This window comes from Bufo bufo, chromosome 3, assembly GCF_905171765.1.
Source record: "Bufo bufo chromosome 3, aBufBuf1.1, whole genome shotgun sequence".
Classification (NCBI taxonomy): domain Eukaryota; kingdom Metazoa; phylum Chordata; class Amphibia; order Anura; family Bufonidae; genus Bufo; species Bufo bufo.
This window is the reverse complement of record NC_053391.1, coordinates 109,629,632-109,650,213: the sequence shown is the minus strand read 5'-3', so window position 1 is coordinate 109,650,213 and position 20,582 is coordinate 109,629,632. Positions and strand designations below refer to the sequence as shown.

Sequence of the window (20,582 nt, the reverse complement as noted above, 5' to 3'; positions counted from 1 at the left end):
GACCTTTTGGTGCCTGTATTCTGGTGGATCATTCCAAATCTGCCAATCCCCAATGCTACCAACCAAAACCAGGGCAAGCTTAACAACAGAGAAATCTGCTCAATATAACTTCACTCTCATCCAATCTGGAGACATTCATTTACTGCTTTTTCATGCACTTATATCCATCAGTTTGAAAGAGAAGAAATACGGTAGGGGTCATCATGACATTTCGTGAGAAAACCAGCGCATTGTCTTTCTACAAAGTTTTCCCACTAGCTAATATTAAACCTTTTACTTAAAATAATACAATAAAACCATTCCCATATGTTCTGCCTACTCAGGCGCATCAGAGGTTTAAATAAGCATTCTTGTAGAACAATTACACTGAGATGATTTTCTTTGGAAAACTAGAAGATGCCTTCACAAAATAGATGTAGAGACGCCAGCTCAAGTTTAATAGATAAAAGACAAGACAAGTGGTTTCTGTCAATTAATATATATATACAGACTAGACAATATATTCACTCATCAAACTCAATTAGATGAATGAGTAAACCAGTGATCCCTTACGCAACCAGTAACCAATAAGTCCTTCACCAGAATAGGAAACCCTATTTAGATACAGCATATGATTTATCAACTTCTGGTATCTTGCATATCAATATGTCAGATGGTGGAGGTATGAGGCTTCAACAATCAACTCAACAATACTTCACATCTTTTTGGTGTTGAGATCACCCAGAATTAGAAAACATGCAGATGTTGCCCCAGTTTGCCTGTGCAATGCATAGAAGAGGCCATTTCAAGTGTCTAAAACACAACTGATGGACCACTTGTGGATGTGAGCTGCATTTCCTACAGTTCTTCTATGTAAACCCTGGCAACTTAATATTAGAAGCCCCAAGCTGGTCCATATGACATTAATGTGGGTTAACAGAATTAGAAAAACATGGCTGCTTTCTTCACAAAAACAGTGCCACACCTGTCCTTGGGTTATGTCTGGTATTGCAGCTCCGCTCCATTGAAGTGAAAGACGTTGAGCTAATAAGACCAGACCTGGCAGCCTGTGAATTGGTGTGGTGTTGTTTCTGGAAGGAAGCCATGTTTAACTAATTCTGGACAAAACCTTTAAATGGAGTAACAATCAGACCTACGTGTTTTTGACAGTAAAGATGATTAGTAATAAACATAATTATATGCCTTTACAAATGTAATCAACTAGTTCATTTATTATTTGCATTGCATGGATTGAGCAATCGTTAACTATTCTATTCTCGTTTCCCTTGACATTGGCACTGGCTCCTGATACTTCCAAATCCAGCCAACCAATTATGTATTTATTTCCTTTTCTCCGTTCTTTTAAAACTCTCATTTCCACCTCTTTATACCTCGGATACAACATGTCATATTCTCTTCTCCAGTAAGCTGATGTTAGGCACTACACACCTGCTAAATTTTCTGCCACAGAAGCAGAAAAATTAAAATAACAGAGTATTGGATTCGTCCTATGAGAGAATTTCCAACGAAAATGTGAACGGACCAATGCTGGTGCATAAAATTGTATCTACTTACGAGCTAAATTGTCCTTTCAGCACAAGGTTTGGCCCTGTTCCTGTTAATGTGGCTGTCCCTCCAATACTGGCTGCATAGCATACACACAGCATCATGCCCTTGTTCATTAATTTCTTCTCTTTTTTTTCTTTAGCTTCTAAGGAAATGTCTTGTGTATGTCCATTGGCCACAACTGCAGAAAGAAAAATACATTTTTGATCTAAAAAGACACACTACAGGAAAAAGATGTTAATGGGTTATGTCTCAGTACAAACTTTCAAAAACTTTAGGTATAGTAAAAAAAAAAACGTATCAAGTGACCTACATCAGTTTTCAGGACCCTCTAAGGCTCTGTTCACACCTCTGTCAGGAGATTCCATTCCATTTGACTTGAATAGTGCAGCATGCAGCATTATTTTTCTTGTCAAAATGATGGACACCCAAGCCCAACATTTTATTGACTTCTGTCTTCAGGCCTTTACACCAAATTAGAATTGTACCATAAATACCTAAGCAGTTCTCCCACAAAGCAGCTGCTGTGGGCAAGTCTTACCTGCTCAATAGACAATGGACTCTGCTATTCAGAGGTGTCGCTAGGTCAAAATATCCTGGGCTTGGGCCCCAAATATGTATGGGCTACGTGTGTGTGTGTGTGTGTGTGTGTGTATGACTAGTATATAAGTTTGTACAAAAGACTACTTAGGTAGTTCCTTCCCTACCCCTTACCTGTATATCCCCTCTGTTTCTGTCCCATAGTTAGATAGTTAACCTTTTATTCATATTTCCCCGTATCATTAATAAATCCCTTTCTAAAGATCCAGTAGCTATTGTTGTTAATTTACTATTAGCTGACACCCCGAAACGCAGCAGATTTTACAGGCGGACCCAGCTAGCCCTTTATAAATCAGTGGTGTCTGTCAGGCACTGTTGGTGATGAATCTGGCTCTCTGATATTTAATTTTTTTTCTGCTGAACAGAGCCTTAGTCCTCAGGCACAGGTTCCCAGATATTTCTCGCTGAAGGGCCCATATTGTACAGAGACACACAGTTTTTTTCTTGAAAATTCATATGGAATCCTTAAAGGGGTTGTCCAGGATTTTGCTATGGATGACCTAGCCTCAAAATAGGCCATCAGTTTCTGATTGGTGGCATTCCGACACCCTGTACCCCTATGATGAAGTGTTTCAGAGTAGCTCTATTGCCAGAAGTCGGCACCTGAACTCTACAGCTCCATCCATTGTGTAGTGGATGGATCTGGTTACTGCAATACTGCTTCTATTCACTTCCATGGGAGGAGCATTGCAGTAACCATTTCCGTCCATTACTCAATGAACAGACCTGAGAAGTTCCAGTGACAACTTCTGGCACAGGAGCTACAGCAGGTTAGTTGATCGTGGGGGTGCAGAGTATGAGACCCCTGCCGATCAGATATTGATGGTCTATCCTGAGGATAAATACCATATTAACAAGAGACAATAGGAAAAAAGGATAAGTAGAATGAAAATCAAATGGTGCCAAAGGATTTGGTATTTGTTTTTTCTCTTGATGAAGGGGATAAGAGTATTCCCCGAAACATGTTGAGGTAATTAAAGATTCCCTAGGAAGGGAGAGTGTGATTCTTCACAAGCCATCTGTGGGATTCTAACTTTGGGCAACCCTGTCATGGGTGGTGTGGGACACAAGCTATATGCTCCCCCTGATGATTCCCCCTCCCTAGTGAAGTGAGTAAAATATCAACAGGTGGATATAGGTCACCTCTAGTTGTTTTAACTGTCTCTTATGCTAAGGATAGACAACCAATAAGCAAAATCCTGGACAACTGTTTAAAGAAAATACAGTCAGGTCCATAAATATTGGGACATCAACACAATTCTAACATTTTTGGCTCAATACACCACCACAATGGATTTGAAATGAAACGAACAAGATGCGCTTTAACTGCAGACTGTCAGCTTTAATTTGAGGGTATTTACATCCAAGTCATGTGAACGGTGTAGGAATTTCAACAGTTTGCATATGTGCCTCCCACTTGTTAACCAAAAGTAATGGGACAATTGGCTTCCCAGCTGTTCCATGGCCAGGTGTGTGTTATTTCCTCATTATCCCAATTACAATGAGCAGATAAAAGGTCCAGAGTTCATTTCAAGTGTGCTATTTGCATTTGGAATCTGTTGCTGTCAACTCTCAAGATGAGATCCAAAGAGCTGTCACTATCAGTGAAGCAAGCCATCATTAGGCTGAAAAAACAAAACAAAACCATCAGAGAGATAGCAAACACATTAGGCGTGGCCAAAACAACTGTTTGGAACATTCTTAAAAAGAAGGAACGCACCAGTGAGCTCAGCAACACCAAAAGACCCGGAAGACCACGGAAAACAACTGTGGTGGATGACCGAAAAATTCTTTCCCTGGTTAAGAAAACACCCTTCACAACAGTTGGCCAGATCAAGAAAACTTTCCAGGAGGTAGGTGTATGTGTGTCAAAGTCAACAATCAAGAGAAGACTTCACCAGAGTGAATACAGAGGGTTCACCACAAGATGTAAACCATTGGTAAGCCTCAAAAACAGGAAGGCCAGATTAGAGTTTGCCAAACGACATCTAAAAAAGCCTTCACAGTTCTGGAACAACATCCTATGGACAGATGAGACCAAGATCAACTTGTACCAGAGTGATGGGAAGAGAAGAGTATGGAGAAGGAAAGGAACTGCTCATGATCCTAAGCATACCACCTCATCAGTGAAGCATGGTGGTGGTAGTGTCATGGTGTGGGCATGTATGGCTGCCAATGAAACTGGTTCTCTTGTATTTATTGATGATGTGACTGCTGACAAAAGCAGCAGCATGAATTCTGAAGTGTTTCGGGCAATATTATCTGCTCATATTCAGCCAAACGCTTCAGAACTCATTGGACGGCGCTTCACAGTGCAGATGGACAATGACCCAAAGCATACTGCAAAAGCAACCAAAGAGTTTTTTAAGGGAAAGAAGTGGAATGTTATGCAATGGCCAAGTCAATCACCTGACCTGAATCCGATTGAGCATGCATTTCACTTGCTGAAGACAAAAGTGAAGGGAAAATGCCCCAAGAACAAGCAGGAACTGAAGACAGTTGCAGTAGAGGCCTGGCAGAGCATCACCAGGGATGAAACCCAGCGTCTGGTGATGTCTATGCGTTCCAGACTTCCGGCTGTAATTGACTGCAAAGGATTTGCAACCAAGTATTAAAAATTGAAAGTTTGATTTCTGATTATTATTCTGTCCCATTACTTTTGGTTCCTTAACAAGTGGGAGGCACATATGCAAACTGTTGTAATTCCTACACCGTTCACCTGATTTGGATGTAAATACCCTCAAATTAAAGCTGACAGTCTGCAGGTAAAGCACATCTTGTTCGTTTCATTTCAAATCCATTGTGGTGGTGTATAGAGCCAAAAATGTTAGAATTATGTCGATGTCCCAATATTTATGGACCTGACTGTATATTTTGGCATGTGCCTCTGTTTTTTCAGCAGCATACTGTGCTTTTTGTGGGAATCATAAGGCAGAGCAGGGAACTTTAGTGATTCCATGTGGTGAAAGACAGGTTCTGTGCACATAGCTCTGCCATTAGCATGAACATTTAAGTCCAGTCCATACTTTGAATTTTTATACAGTTTTTGTATTTAGATCCCCCCCCCCCAATCTTTTTGATTTAAAAAAATATGCAATGTCTGAACCAAACCAGTTTTGCAGCACAGCGATATATTTCCTCCATTATATATACAGTGCGGTCATTTTCTTCTGAAATGTACTCTGGATGTAAGCACCATTAATGTAAATCACCATTCAGCATTCGCTCAAAGGTTCAAAAGTCCAGAAGTAAAAAGACGGTCAGATTAACTTTTATGAGAATCTTATGGTCAATGTTTAATTGGTGAAGTTAAATAAGTAATTTTAGACAAACTATACCAGAAACCAGCATAATGTAAATGTCCTATTTCTTAACACAATATTAACCCTTTAAAACAACAATTGATAACCAAAGAACATAGTTCCACTTTTATAATATTCTAAATCCTGTGAGTATCTGTATTTTGTGTGTAAGTAAAATAGAAGAATGTTTCCACTGTCAGCAGATGTTCTAGTTATGGTTAATGGGTGACTTTTTTCCTTTTTTTCTTTACTGAGAATTACAATGATCTGTGCCTTTACTACACATCTACTGCTTGGCCATTATAGAGTCCATATCGAAAACTTTAATTTTGTAAATGTTAAATTAAAATGAAATGTCAAATGTAAAATGAAAAACACAATGCTACCTTTTGGTTGCAATTGTTTGCTGTTTTTCTAACTTTTTTTCTTGCAGAAGAATATGACTGGGTCTCAGGGACTCTCATTCCAAAGTATTGTGCTCTGTGGTTGATATTCAGCATCTAATGGACCACGATACGTTTTTGTTCTTTCTCTCAGATTTGTACAGAATCCAACAGAAAAAAACTAGAGGCATTCAGAGGTACTGTATCACAGCTCCGTTCAACAGGCAGGTTGCATAGATCTGTAACATAGTGGTATGTGTAAGGCTTAGGCCTCATGCACACGGCCGTTGTTTTGGTCCGCATCCGAGCCGCAGTTTTGGCGGCTCGGATGCGGACCCATTCACTTCATTGGGGCCGCAAATGATGCGGACAGCACTCCATGTTCTGTCCGCATCTGTTGCTCCGTTCCGTGGCCCCGCAAAAAAATATAACATGTCCTATTCTTGTCCGCTCTTTGCGGACAAGAATAGGCAGTTATATTAAAGGCTGTCTGTGCAGTTCAGCAAATTGCGGAACGTGCACGGACGCCATCTGTGTTTTGTGAATCCGCGATTTGCGGACCGCAAAACACACCACGGTCATGTGCATGTAGTCTTAATGCTCTCTTCAGTTAAACCTGAAAATTCTACTAAAAACTGGAAAAGGAAAAGCAGATAAACAGAATAGTGCCTCTGCATGAGCAAAGATATAGTGGTGCTTGAATGTTTGTGAACCCTTCAGAATATTCTTTTTTTTCTGCATAAATTTGACCTAAAACTACCTCAGATTTCCACACAAGTCCTGAAAGTAGATAAAGATAACCAAATCAAACAAATGAGTCAACAATATTATACTTGCCCATTTATTTATTTGCTTTCAGTATCTGGTGTGATTCCCGTATGTAATGATAACTGTTACTAAATTACGTTTCCAGTAATTGTTTATCAGTCCTGCACATCGGCTTGGAAGAATGTTAGCCCATTCCTCCGTATAAAACAGCCTCAACTCTGTTATGTTGGTGGTTTCCTCCCATGAACTGTTCCCTTCAGGTTCTTCCGCAACATTTCTCTTGGAATAAGGTCAGGACTTTGACTTGCCTAGTGATGAGCGGTAGGGGCAATATTCGAGTTCGCGATATTTCGCTAATATTTTGTAGAATATTCGTCATATATTCGCGAATTCGAGAATTCAACATTATATTCTTGATTGCGAAAATCAGCAAAATCAGCATGCGAAACACAGGCGTGGGTCACTTATGCTAAATATTTCAAGCTGGTATAAGTTTTCTGAGACTGGAGAAAATGGTTGGCACGGCAGAATATTAGAATAGCTTTATATGCAGATAGAGTGCTCCAATATATTTGTTCTTGCGAATTTTCGGCAATAGTAAGGGGTAGGCAACTTTCCTATTGGTTGCTAGGGATGTTGCCAAGCTGTGACAAAGCCTTCTCATTGGCCCACAAGCTAGAAGAAGGGAGGTATGATCACCTGATGTGTACTGCGTTCAAAAAAAATAATAATTTGATTTTACGAATATATAGTTCTATATTCTAAATATTCGCAAATTCTTGAAGTGCCGATATTCGCGATTAAAATTCGCTATTCGAATATTCGTGCTCAACACTAGACTTGGCCATGCCATCCAAAACTTTAACTTTAACCATTCTTTGGGGGAATAACCAGTATGTTTAGGGTCGTCTTTCTCAATGACCCAAGTGTTCTCGAAATTCAGCTCATGCACAGAATTCATTGTCCCATCAATGATGGCAAGCCTTTCTGGCGCGGATGCAGTAAAACAGGCCCAAACCATGAGGGCTCTGCTTCACAAATGGTATGAGGTTTATATGCAGTGTCATCCTTTCTCCAAACTTAACTCTTCTCATTTAAACCAAAAAGTTCTATTTTGGTCTCATCTGTCCACAAAACATTGTTCTAATAGCCTTCTGGCTTGCCCAGTTAATATTTTGCAAACTGCAGATTGGCAGCAATGTTCTTTGTGAAGAGAAGCGGCTTTCTCCTTGTAGTTCTGCCATGCATGCCATTGTTGTTCAACGTCCTCCTGATGCGGGAATCATGGACATTAACAGTAGCTAATGGAAGAAAGGCTTTTATTTGCTTGGAAGTTACTTTGGGTTCCCTTGTGACCTGTAGGACAATTTACATGCCTTGTTCTTGGTGTGATCTTTGTTTGTTAACCACTTCTTAAAAGGGTAATAATGGTATTGTATTTACTCCATTTGTACACAATCTGTCTGACTGTGAATTGGTGGAGTCCAAACTCTTTATAGATAGTTTTGTAACCTTTGCCAGCCTGATGAGCATCAAAAACTCTTCTTCTGAGGTCCTCAGAAATCTCCTTTGTTCATGCCATGATACACTTTTACAAATGTGTTGGGAAGATAAATCCCTGTTCTTTAAATAAAACAGGTCGCCCACTCAAACCAGATTGTCATCCCATTCATTGAAAACACCTGACTCTAATTTTACCTTCAAATTATCTGCTAATCTTAAAGGTTCACATACTTTTGCCACTCGCAGACATGTGATATTGGATCAGTTTCCTCAATAAATAAATGAATAATTCTAATATTTTTGATCTTAGGATCTTAGGCTCTGCATTATAGCACCTCTGACAACGGTATTCAAATATATACCACAAGAGGTGCATTCACTACGCTGACTAAAAAGGAGTTCAAAGGATTGATCTTTGGACTCAGTTTGACCTGCTTTCTGATAATTTCAATTGTTTTCATGGACAGGGTATTGTAGTCTACCACAATATTCTGTCTGGCAATAAAGTCGGAAACAAGCAAAAAGCAGATCAAAGATAAATCCTTTGAACGCTGCTTCGCCCATTGACTTGAACTTACCTTCGCAGTATACGTTTGAATACCATTTTCAGGTTGTGGTTCTCCAAAGTGCAGAAGTTGTGCTGTTTTTCTATTTGTGAAAATGCATTTGCCCATAAAGAAAAATTATCTGTAAATAGAAGACCCTAAGTTATCCTCATTAGTGTTGAGCTAATCAAAGGTAACAAAGTGGACTTCGATCAGAATTTCATAAAAATGTTGATTCGCCGCGAAGCAGAATTTCCTTGTGCTTAGTGGTAATGAATCGATCTTCCCTGAAATGGCAGTAAAAATAATGAATACTTACCTCATCCATTTGAGTGCGAAGAGGCCGCGGCGGCCATCTTTCTTGAAAATCCCGTGCGAAATCTCGTGTGCGCGAGATTTTGCTCTGCATCTTCAAGCAAGATGGCTGTGGCAGCCTCTATGCGCTCAAATGGATGAGGTTAGTACAATTCAAAAGTTGTTTTTTTTTTAGGAGCAACCTCTAAAATGCTTTAGAAGCTATTTTATTTGTAAGATTCAGCGAAGCAGCTGAATCAAATTTTGAAGAACTTCGCTCATCTCTAATACTCATCTATGTAGTGTATGGATATCCTATTCTGTAGTTTTTTTCCTATGGGACTGCCAGAGATTGATGCTCTGTACTTCCTATCTCCTGCAGTCAGATAGAGTATGAATAGAGTGGCAGCATACATGCTCTACCTGCCACTCCATTCAGATGGACCCCCCCAATCAGAGAGATATAACTTTTAAAAGGAATCTGTCACCATGATCTTGGACTATAATCTGCAGTAATACATGAGTAGTACTGTAGATAAGGAGTCCAGATTACTATTTTTATCTTCCTACTGCCCCCCCCCCACCCCAGTTCCGCCTACTGTCAGCAGTCAAAACAGAGCTTAAATACATTGTCATGGCCGCTCGGCATGCGCATATGAGTCCTCTACATTATGTTAGTTCAGCACAACAGTCCAGACTGTATTTCAATGCAGATTTGAGAGCTGATTTGATCTGATCTAGACTCCTTATCTGCAGTACTACTCACGTAGCACTGCAGATAATAGTCCAAGAACATGGAGACAGATTCCCTTTAAAAAGGACCTTTCACGGGGGCGGAGCTAGTGCTGGACTGAGATGGCTGCTGAATTCTAAGTTCCGCTGTGACGATTCCCCTTAGCATGAGCCTACAGTAGCTGTCAGTTGGAAGGATGGTAAAGATCGGTAACTCCAGACCAGGGGAACACTCATCCACCAACAAATCGCAGATTGCTAGTGGAGACATGGACAAATTCTTTAAAAAAGCTGCCTCCACGTTCGTGGCACAGGAAACAAAGATGGCGCCGACACATCCCCATAAGGCTCTTTAGCGTACTCCGGAAAGGTCGGACGAGGAGAGTGACACAGAGGAGCCCCAAGGCAAAGGCGCCTTGACGATTACCAGGCACAACCTGAAACAAGCCCTCTGCAAAGCCATGGAACTGGTCCTCAGCAGAATCACAGCGCAGGTGGAAATTCTGGAGACCCATCAGGCCTCAATCCTAGATTACCAGGCGGCCACCATGCGATCTTTTCAAAGGTGCAGTACTTACCTAAATGAACTGCATAGCGCTCTGGAAGACCAAGAAAATAGGGGGCGCCGCAATAACTTGCGTCTCAGAGGGATCCCAGAGACTGTGCCACCAGGGGATATCCCTTCGGCAGTTCAATCTATCTGTTGTTATCTATTGGGCCCATATTCGGCTTTTGACATAGTCATTGAGAGAGCCCACAGGGCACTGCGCCCCAAACCAAAGCCCGAGGACCCCCCTAGGGACGTGATATTCGGAAACCTCAACTTCCAAGTCAAAATGGAGGTCAAAGAGGCTGCAAGGAACCGCACTGATTTGTCTCATGAAGGTGCGCAAATTGTAGTATACCAAGACCTGGAACCCTCTACGCTCAGGAAACGTAGAGCCCTGAAGCCTTTGACCGACTGGCTTAGATCTAACAAGACACAATACAGATGGAACTTCCCATTCGGACTTTCCTTTTTCCATGCAGGGCGCCGCTTTAACATCTCGGCCTACACAGATTTAGAAGCAGTATACGATCATCTACAAATCCCACCATTGAAGGTGGAGAACTGGGAACCTTTTCAAGACCTCGCTATGTTACCAGACGTACCTACGGTCGTTCCATTTGTTCCTCAACGTACCCCTAAAGCACAGAGATCTGGAAAAAGGAACCGACAACTGACACCGAAGAGACTGGCGCAAGATTCGTGAAACTCCAGTTTCGTACCCATTATTAATCACTGTACCCTCTTTATGTGTTGAAAGATTCCCCTGACCTCCCCAGGTTACACTACCTGTAAATATCTCACCAGACCCTATTTCTTTTCTGTCTCTTTAAAACACTGTTTACCTGCAAGATAGGGTAAATACTGTTCCCCTTCTTTGCTCCTATCACTCCAACCTACTTTTATAGTGCTAGGAGAATCACTACTAGGTCCATAGATCATTCTTCCCCATTTGACCTTCTTCTACATTTACATTATTGCTTCAATGTATATGTGTTGTTACTGTTTTGTATTAGTATTCACCTTCATTTCTCATACTAGGTTATATTTAAAGTACAAGATACATTTCCATTTGGTTCTCAAGATATGTCGTGTTTTCCTCTGGGCCCTTGCTCACCCTCTGGGTTGGTGGAACATCTATCCCTACGTTTGTGCGTCTACCTTGATGGAGCATTCACTGCAAGAAGGTAACCTAAGACACCTAAGTTATCATGGCTGACTTACACATTGCATCCTATAATGTCAAAGGTTTTAATTCCCCATCTAAGCAAAGCCAAATTTTCACCATGTTACGTAAATCAGTGGCTAGTGTTCTGCTCCTCCAGGAGATGCATTTCAGATTTAACAAATATCCCAATCTCTCATTCTCACACTACCCTCAGTGGTACCACTGTGGAGGGGGATCTTCTGCCTCAGGGGGTGTGAGCATAGGTTTCCAGAGGAGAGTCCCCTTTAAGTATACTAACCACCTACAAGATGCGGAAGGGAGATACATTCTGGTTAAGGGGCACATAGGCCCACAAGTGTACACCTTTATAAATCTTTACATGTCAAACACTAGACAAGCATATTGATTTTCTAATATTCTCCCTATCATCAATTCCTTTAAGGAGGGGATTGTGGTCCTGGGTGGGGACCTAAACGTTGCATTGAACCCACAACTTGACTCCTCCTCACATAAATCTGCCCAATCTTTGGGATCTTTACGTGCCATTAAAGAGGGTCTGTGGAGTTTACATCTATTGGATACTTGGCGAACTTTGCACCCCCACTCAATAGACTACACTTTCTACTCCCATGACCATGGTACATACCATCGTTTGGACTATGTGTTTATCTCAAAGGAACACCTCCAGCTATGTTCTGAGGCCAAAATCAGCTCCATTAACTTGTCTGACCATGCTCCTGCCTTCCTCTTTGTCCGGGCACCTTTACAATGTCCGAGGTCCTCTAACTGGCGCCTTAATGAATCCCTACTTGGCGATATGAAAAGATATGAAAACTAAAGATAAAATTGCTGCCCTGTGAGAAGAATATTTCTCTCTTAATGAACACTCTGTTAAGTCAGCCCAATCATTATGGGACGCTCATAAACCATTTATTAGAGGACACTTCATTAGTATAGGAACCCATCTGAAGAAAGAAAGAGGGGAAAAATAGATGCCATTTATCTAAAGATACAAGCCCTTGAGTCTTTACATAAACGTTCCTTCTCAGAGACACAATTACAGGAATTATCAGGTTTGAGAGCGGAATTAAAAGCCCTACTACAAAATAAGGTGGCTAAATACTATCTAAACTCTCAACACAAGTACTTTGCACATGGCGACAAAGCCTCTAAATTCATGATGTTCACCAGTTAATTACCCCATCAGGAGTATTTTCCTCCACACAAATAGCGGCTCAATTTCGAGATTTTTACGAAGACCTTTGTAATTTGCCCTCACCGCTTTCCCCGGAAGTCCATGCTTCTCTTATTTCCTCCTTCCTTGACTCCCTCTCCCTTCCAACTCCTTTGGACCCCCAGAAACGAACGCTAGCCTCTCCCTTCACACTGGATGAACTGACTACTGCCCTTCATCAGATGCCAACAGGTAAAAGTCCAGGCTCAGACGGCCTACCAGCCTCATATTATAAAGTCTTTCAGAAACAGCTCCTGCTTCGCCTCCTTGATGTCTGTAATCTCTCTTTGAGGGGTGGCCCGCTCTCGAGAGACATGACGACTGCTCATATCACCCTAATCTCCAAAGAGGGAAAGGACTTAAGACAGTGTTCCAATTATAGACCCATCTCACTTCTTAACTTAGACCTTAAAGGGACACTGACAGGCCCAATAAGCATAATTATCTATATACAGTACAGACCAAAAGTTTGGACACACCTTTTCATTCAAAGAGTTTTCTTTATTTTCATGACTATGAAGGCATCAAAACTATGAATTAACACATGTGGAATTATATACATAACAAACAAGTGTGAAACAACTGAAAATATGTCATATTCTAGGTTCTTCAAAGTAGCCACCTTTTGCTTTGATTACTGCTTTGCACACTCTTGGCATTCTCTTGATGAGCTTCAAGAGGTAGTCCACTGAAATGGTCTTCCAACAGTCTTGAAGGAGTTCCCAGAGATGCTTAGCACTTGTTGGCCCTTTTGCCTTCACTCTGCGGTCAAGCTCACCCCAAACCATCTCGATTGGGTTCAGGTCCGGTGACTGTGGAGGCCAGGTCATCTGGCGCAGCACCCCATCACTCTCCTTCATGGTCAAATAGCCCTTACTTTCAAAGTTTTCCCAATTTTTTGGCTGACTGACTGACCTTCATTTCTTAAAGTAAGAAAAGTTTTTCTTTACTTAGCTGCTTTTTTCTTGCCATAATACAAATTCTAACAGTCTATTCAGTAGGACTGTCAGCTGTGTATCCACCTGACTTCTCCTCAACGCAACTGATGGTCCCAACCCCATTTATAAGGCAAGAAATCCCACTTATTAAACCTGACAGGGCACACCTGTGAAGTGAAAATCATTTCAAGGGACTACCTCTTGATGCTCATCAAGAGAATGCCAAGAGTGTGCAACGCAGTAATCAAAGCAAAAGGTGGCTACTTTGAAGAACCTAGAATATGACATATTTTCAGATGTTTCACACTTGTTTGTTATGTATATAATTCCACATGTGTTAATTCATAGTTTTGATGCCTTCAGTGTGAATCTACAATTTTCATAGTCATGAAAATAAAGAAAACTCTTTGAATGAGAAGGTGTGTCCAAACTTTTGGTCTGTACTGTATATATGCATGCACAGGTCTTCTAATGTGCATTAAAAACATATAAGTATAACCCCTGTCCACCTTATAAATATAGCAAACTGATGTTTTATAACCTGAAGTAATCGCTTTTCTTTCTGCCCAAGGGGCGGCGCTTCAGCTTCACTTCTGCCCAGCCAGCCGCCCTCCAACCGCCGTTTTGAAACTCCGCCCAGCTCATCAATATTCACTTCGCTGGGCGGCTTCTGCTGTCCCCGACGTTCCGAGATCTGGCGCATGCCCAATAGAAAGCTACAGTTGCAAGAAAAAGTATGTGAACCCTTTGGAATGATATGGATTTCTGCACAAATTAGTCATAAAATGTGTTCTGATCTTCATCTAAGTCACAACAGTAGACAATCACAGTCTGCTTAAACACACAAAAAATTAAATGTTACCATGTAGGTGGAAAAAGTATGTGAACCCTTGGATTTAATAACTGGTTGAACCTCCTTTGGCAGCAATAACTTCAACCAAATGTTTCCTGTAGTTGCAGATCAGACGTGCACAACAGTCAGGAGTAATTCTTGACCATTCCTCTTTACAGAACTGTTTCAGTTCAGCAATATACAGGGTGGGAAATTTATATGGATACACCTTAACAAAATGGGAATGGTTGGTGATATTAACTTCCTGTTTGTGGCACATTAGTATATGTGAGGGGGGAAACTTTTCAAGATGGGTGGTGACCATGGCGGCCATTTTGAAGTCGGCCATTTTGAATCCAACTTTTGTTTTTTCAATAGGAAGAGGGTCATGTGACACATCAAACTTATTGGGAATTTCACACAAAAAACAATGGTGTGCTTGGTTTTGACATAACTTTATTCTTTCATGAGTTATTTACAAGTTTCTCTTTGTTTACAGCCATTGACATGTCGCCGAGGTTAACACATGAGGAGCAGATAGAAATTGTGTTGATGTCTGGTGAACGCAGTAACCGGGTCATTGCAGCAGATTTCAATGCAAGACACCCTACGAGACCACCCATCTCCCATGCTACAGTTAGCAAACTGCTTGCTAAGTTTCGTGAAACTGGTTCAGTGTTGGATTTACCAAAATGTGGAAGCATGAAATCTGTCTCTAATGAAGAAACATCAGTGGCTGTCCTAGCTTCATTCAGCAAGAGCCCACAGCGTAGCACTCGCCGCATGTCACTGGAGAGTGGCATTAGTCGAACATCCCTTCAGCGGATATTAGCTACTCACAAATAGCACCCTTACAAACTCCAGCTACTGCAGCATCTCAACGAGGATGACCCAGATCGGCGCACTGAATTTACAGAATGGGCAAAACAAAAATTGGAACAGGACCCTCAGTTTACGCAGAAGATTTTGTTCAGTGATGAGGCAAACTTTTATGTGAATGGTGAAGTTAACAAACAAAACTACCGCTATTGGTCTGACACTAACCCACATTGGATAGATCCCTCCAAGACTGTTGGAACAAAAAAATTTATGGTATGGTGTGGTATATGGGATACAAAGATAGTGGGGCCATTCTTCATCAATGGAAACCTCAAGGCCACTGGATATGCGAAATTGCTACATGATGATGTGTTTCCCTCTTTATGCACTGAAGCTGGCACGTTCCCTGAGTTTTTCCAGCAAGATGGTGCACCACCACATTATGGGTTTCAGGTCCGAGCATTCCTAGATGAACAGTTTCCTGGAAAGTGGATTGGTCGTCGTGGGCCAGTTGAATGGCCCCCAAGGTCTCCCGATCTGACCCCCTTAGACTTTTATCTTTGGGGTCATCTGAAGGCAATTGTCTATGCTGTGAAGATACGAGATGTGCAGCGCCTGAAACTACGGATACTGGAAGCCTGTGCTAGCATTTCTCCTGCGGTGTGGCTATCAGTGTGTGAAGAGTGGGAGAAGAGGGTTGCATTGACAATCCAACACAATGGGCAGCATATTGAACACATTTTATGAGTGGTCAGAAACTTGTAAATAACTCATGAAAGAATAAAGTTACGTTAAAACCAAGCACACCATTGTTTTTCTTGTGAAATTGCCAATAAGTTTGATGTGTCACATGACCCTCTTCCTACTGAAAAAACAAAAGTTGGATTCAAAATGGCCGACTTCAAAATGGCCACCATGGTCACCACCCATCTTGAAAAGTTTCCTCCCTCACATATACTAATGTGCCACAAACAGGAAGTTAATATCACCAACCATTCCCATTTTATTAAGGTGTATCCATATAAATGGCCCACCCTGTACTTGGGATGTCTAGTGTGAATCGTTTTCTTGAGGTCATGCCACAGCATCTCAATCGGGTTGAGGTCAGGACTCTGACTGGGCCACTACAGAAGGTGTATTTATTTCTGTTTAAGCCATTCTGTTGTTGATTTACTTCTATGCTTTGGGTCGTTGTCCTGTTGCAATACCCATCTTCTGTTGAGCTTCAGCTGGTGGATAGATGGCCTTAAGTTATCCTGCAAAATGTCTTGATAAACTTGAGAATTCATTTTTCCTTCGATGATAGCAATCCGTCCAGGCCCTGACGCAGCAAAGCAGCCCCAAACCATGATGCCCCCACCACCATACTTCACAGTTGGGATGAGGTTTTGATGTTGGTGTGCTGTGCCTCTTTTTCTCCACACATAGTGTTGTGTGTTTCTTCCAAACAACTCAACTTTGGTTTCATCTGTCCACCGAATATTTTGCCAGTACTGCTGTGAAACATCCAGGTGCTCTTGTGCAAACTGTAAACCTGCAGCAATGTTTTATTTGGACAGCAGTAGCTTCCTCTGTGGTATCCTCCCATGAAATCCATTCTTGTTCAGTGTTTTACGTATCGTAGATTCGCTAACAGGGATGTTAGCATATGCCAGAGACTTTTGTAAGTCTTTAGCTGACACTCTAGGATTCTTCTTCACCTCATTGAGCAGTCTGCGCTGTGCTCTTTCAGTCATCTTTACAGAATGGCCACGTCTAGGGAGAGTAGCAGCAGTGCTAAACTTTCTCCATTTATAGACAATTTGTTTTACCATGGACTGATAAAAAGCAAGGCTTTTGGAGATACTTTTATAACCCTTTCCAGATTTATGCAAGTCAACAATTCTTAATCGTAGATCTTCTTAGAGCTCTTTTGTGCGAGGCATAATTCACATCAGGCAATGCTTCTTGTGAAAAGCAAACCCAGAACTGGTATGTGTTTTTTATAGGGCAGGGCAGCTGTAACCAACACCTCAGAGGGTCTTAATATCCTGAAAGCTCAAGGTGATCTACGATTGGTAGATGAATGCATTATGGAGTTTGAAAGTATTATATTAGTTAGTAAAGGTGGACTTTGATGCCGGGATGTGTTACCTGAGCCGGATTGGCAGGGCGGGTGCCGCGGCTGGTTCTTGGTTGCACGTGGAGAATGCTGACCTTCTTTTTATTTTAGTGGTTTGCCTTGGTGGTATCAATATTTCTATATATGTTTAACTTTTATTATCTTTTATGTCACTTTATAACCGTGGTGCTCTTACAGTAGAGATACTATTATATATTATATAATATTGTATGGACACTTCTAGTTTTATCATCCACTTTGTATATATCATAATTGCTTTTATTCTAGCAGATGACCATTTAACACCATAGTTTTTTTTGGATGTTATAATTTTCTATATACACTTGCAAGAAAAAGTATGTGAACCCTTTAGAATGATATAGATTTCTGCACAAATTGGTCATAAAATGTGATCTGATCTTCATCTAAGTTACAACAATATACAATCACAGTCTGCTTAAACTAATAACACACAAAGAATTAAATGTTACCATGTTTTTATTGAACACACCATGTAAACATTCACAGTGCAGGTGGAAAAAGTATGTGAACCCTTGGATTTAATAACTGATTGAACCTCCTTTGGCATCAATAACTTCAACCAAAAGTTTCCTGTAGTTGCAGATCAGATGTGCACAACGGACAGGAGTAATTTTTGACCATTCCTCTTTACAGAACTGTTTCAGTTCAGCAATATTCTTGGGATGTCTGGTGTGAATCGCTTTCTTGAGGTCATGCCACAGCATCTCAATCGGGATGAAGTCAGAACTCTGACTGGGCCACTCCAGAAGGCGTATTTTCTTCTGTTTAAGCCATTTTGTTGTTGATTTACTTCTATGCTTTGGGTCGTTGTCCTGTTGCAACACCCATCTTCTGTTGAGCTTCAGTTGATGGACAGATGGCCTTAAGTTCTCCTGCAAAATGTCTTGATAAACTTGGGAATTCATTTTTTCTTCGATGATGGCATTCCGTCCAGGCCCTGACACAGCAAAGCAGCCCCAAACCATGATGCCCCCACCACCATACTTCACCGTTGTGATGAAATTTTGATGTTGGTGTGCTGAGCCTCTTTTTCTCCACACAAGTGTTGTGTGTTTCTTCCAAACAACTCAACTTTGGTTTCATCTGTCCACAGAATATTTTGCCAGTATTGCTGTGGAACATCCAGGTGCTCTTGTGCAAACTGTAAACGTGCAGCAATGTTTTTTTGCACAGCAGTGGCTTCCTCTGTGGTATCCTCCCATGAAATCCATTCTTGTTTAGTGTCTTAGGTATCGTAGATTCGCTAACAGGGATGTTAGCATATGCCAGAGACTTTTGTAAGTCTTTAGCTGACACTCTAGGATTCTTCTTCACCTCATTGAGCAGTCTGCGCTGTGTTCTTGCAATCATCTTTACAGGACGGCCACTCCTAGGGAAAGTAGCAGCAGTGCTGAACTTTCTCCATTTATAGACAATTTGTCTTACCGTGGTCTGATGAACAGCAAGGCTTTTGGAGATACTTTTATAACCCTTTCCAGCTTTATGCAAGTCAACAATTCTTAATCGTAGGTCTTCTGAGAGCTCTTTTGTGCGAGACATCATTCACATCAGGCAATGCTTCTTGTGAAAAGCAAACCCAGAACTGGTATGTGTTTTTTATAGGGCAGGGCAGCTGTAACCAACACCTCCAATCTCATCTCATTGATTGGACTCCAGTTGGCTGACACCTCACTCCAATTAGCTCTTGGAGATGTCATTAGTCTAGGGGTTCACATACTTTTTCCACCTGCACTGTGAATGTCTACATGGTGTGTTCAATAAAAACATGGTAACATTTAATTCTCTGTGTGTTATTAATTTAAGCAGACTGTGATTGTCTATTGTTGTGACTTAGATGAAGATCAGATCACATTTTATGACCAATTTGTGCAGAAATCCATATCATTCCAAAGGGTTCACATACTTTTTCTTGCAACTGTATATATGATATTCATTATTCTACACATATATATATATATATATATTATTTTATATATATATATATATTTTATATATATTTATATCTTTATACCTATCGCTATATATTTGTTACATATTTTTATAGATAAGCACACATCTTGTGTTTATTTTACATATGTGTCTTTTTATCAACCCTCATTTTAGACTTAATAAAGGGGTCTCTAGTACCCCGAAACGCGTTGTCTTTCGAATAAACTGAAAATTGCTGAAACTGAAACATTGCCTACGACCGGTTGTGTTAGTGCGCCCTCTATGGTCCATACGCTCAACATAAAGTTCAGCGTCTCTTCCTTCCTACCGTTACCCGAGTGGCAGGGTGGCACCTGCCCAAGGCAATCGGACGAGTCTAGGCTGCACCAACTGTTATTTTTCTTTACTTGGCCTTCATTGCGGTTGCGCCCACTTGATGCAACCGCAATAGGTGAGCAAATCATTTATTTTAGTAGAAATTTGATTTGCTGAACATACTTACCCTATGACCGCCTTTCTCTACCCTATTGGCCACTATTTGCTGTCTACTCATAAGTCATCTTGGTGCGTGCAGATTCAAGAGAATAGTTACAAACTCCTAACAAGGTGGTACATTACACCAGACAAGTCTTGCTTCTTTTCTGAGGTGGCTTCGGACCAATGTTGGAGGTGCCACAGAGACAAAGGAATGTTTTTTCACTACTGGTGGGAATGTCCCTTAATAAACAAATGGTGGAGAGACATCTTTCGTATCAGCAATCAAATTTGCCACACATCCATACCCAGTAAAGCTTTACTTACCTACTTTGACGAGGAGGAACTAACTCCTCCCACTTACATCTTCAAACAGCTGCTTATAGCGGCCCAGCTAACTATTCATAAATTCTGGTTGCAAACCTCCCTACCATCAATAGAAACTTAGATGATAGATCAGCTATATTGCTTTGAAGAAATGTCCGCTTGGGAGGCTCGAACCCACATACAATTCTTGAAACAGTGGCGTTTGTGGTCAGCCTACAGATTTCCTGCTTCCTCCAGCTAATCTTTCTGTCTAGAGCTCACTCCTCCAGAATCATTTTCTAAGGGCATATTTCATCCAAATCAGCTTCTCTCCTCACCATTATTTCTACTGTATAAAGCCAATTGGTAGTTCATCTGTCTCTTGGTGGTTCTCTTGGTGGTCCTCTCCTCTCCATCTTTATGGCTGGTACTGATGAGGATTTGATTTCCAGTTTTACATGTTATGTAAATGCTTAATGTAGAATTCTACATTGTCATTAGCCCAGGTGTTTTACCATAT

General features: G+C 41.1%; 1 protein-coding gene across 2 annotated transcripts in view; it reads right to left on the bottom strand.

Moving 5' to 3' along the window:
- Positions 1–20,582, bottom strand: part of SLC13A5 (solute carrier family 13 member 5) — a 104,781-nt gene that overhangs the window by 18,643 nt on the left and 65,556 nt on the right. For both annotated transcript variants that reach the window (XM_040423473.1, XM_040423472.1), the window contains exon 6: positions 1,555–1,726. In XM_040423473.1, the coding sequence (XP_040279407.1) occupies positions 1,555–1,726 (172 nt within the window). The remainder of the gene's footprint in view (positions 1–1,554; positions 1,727–20,582) is intronic.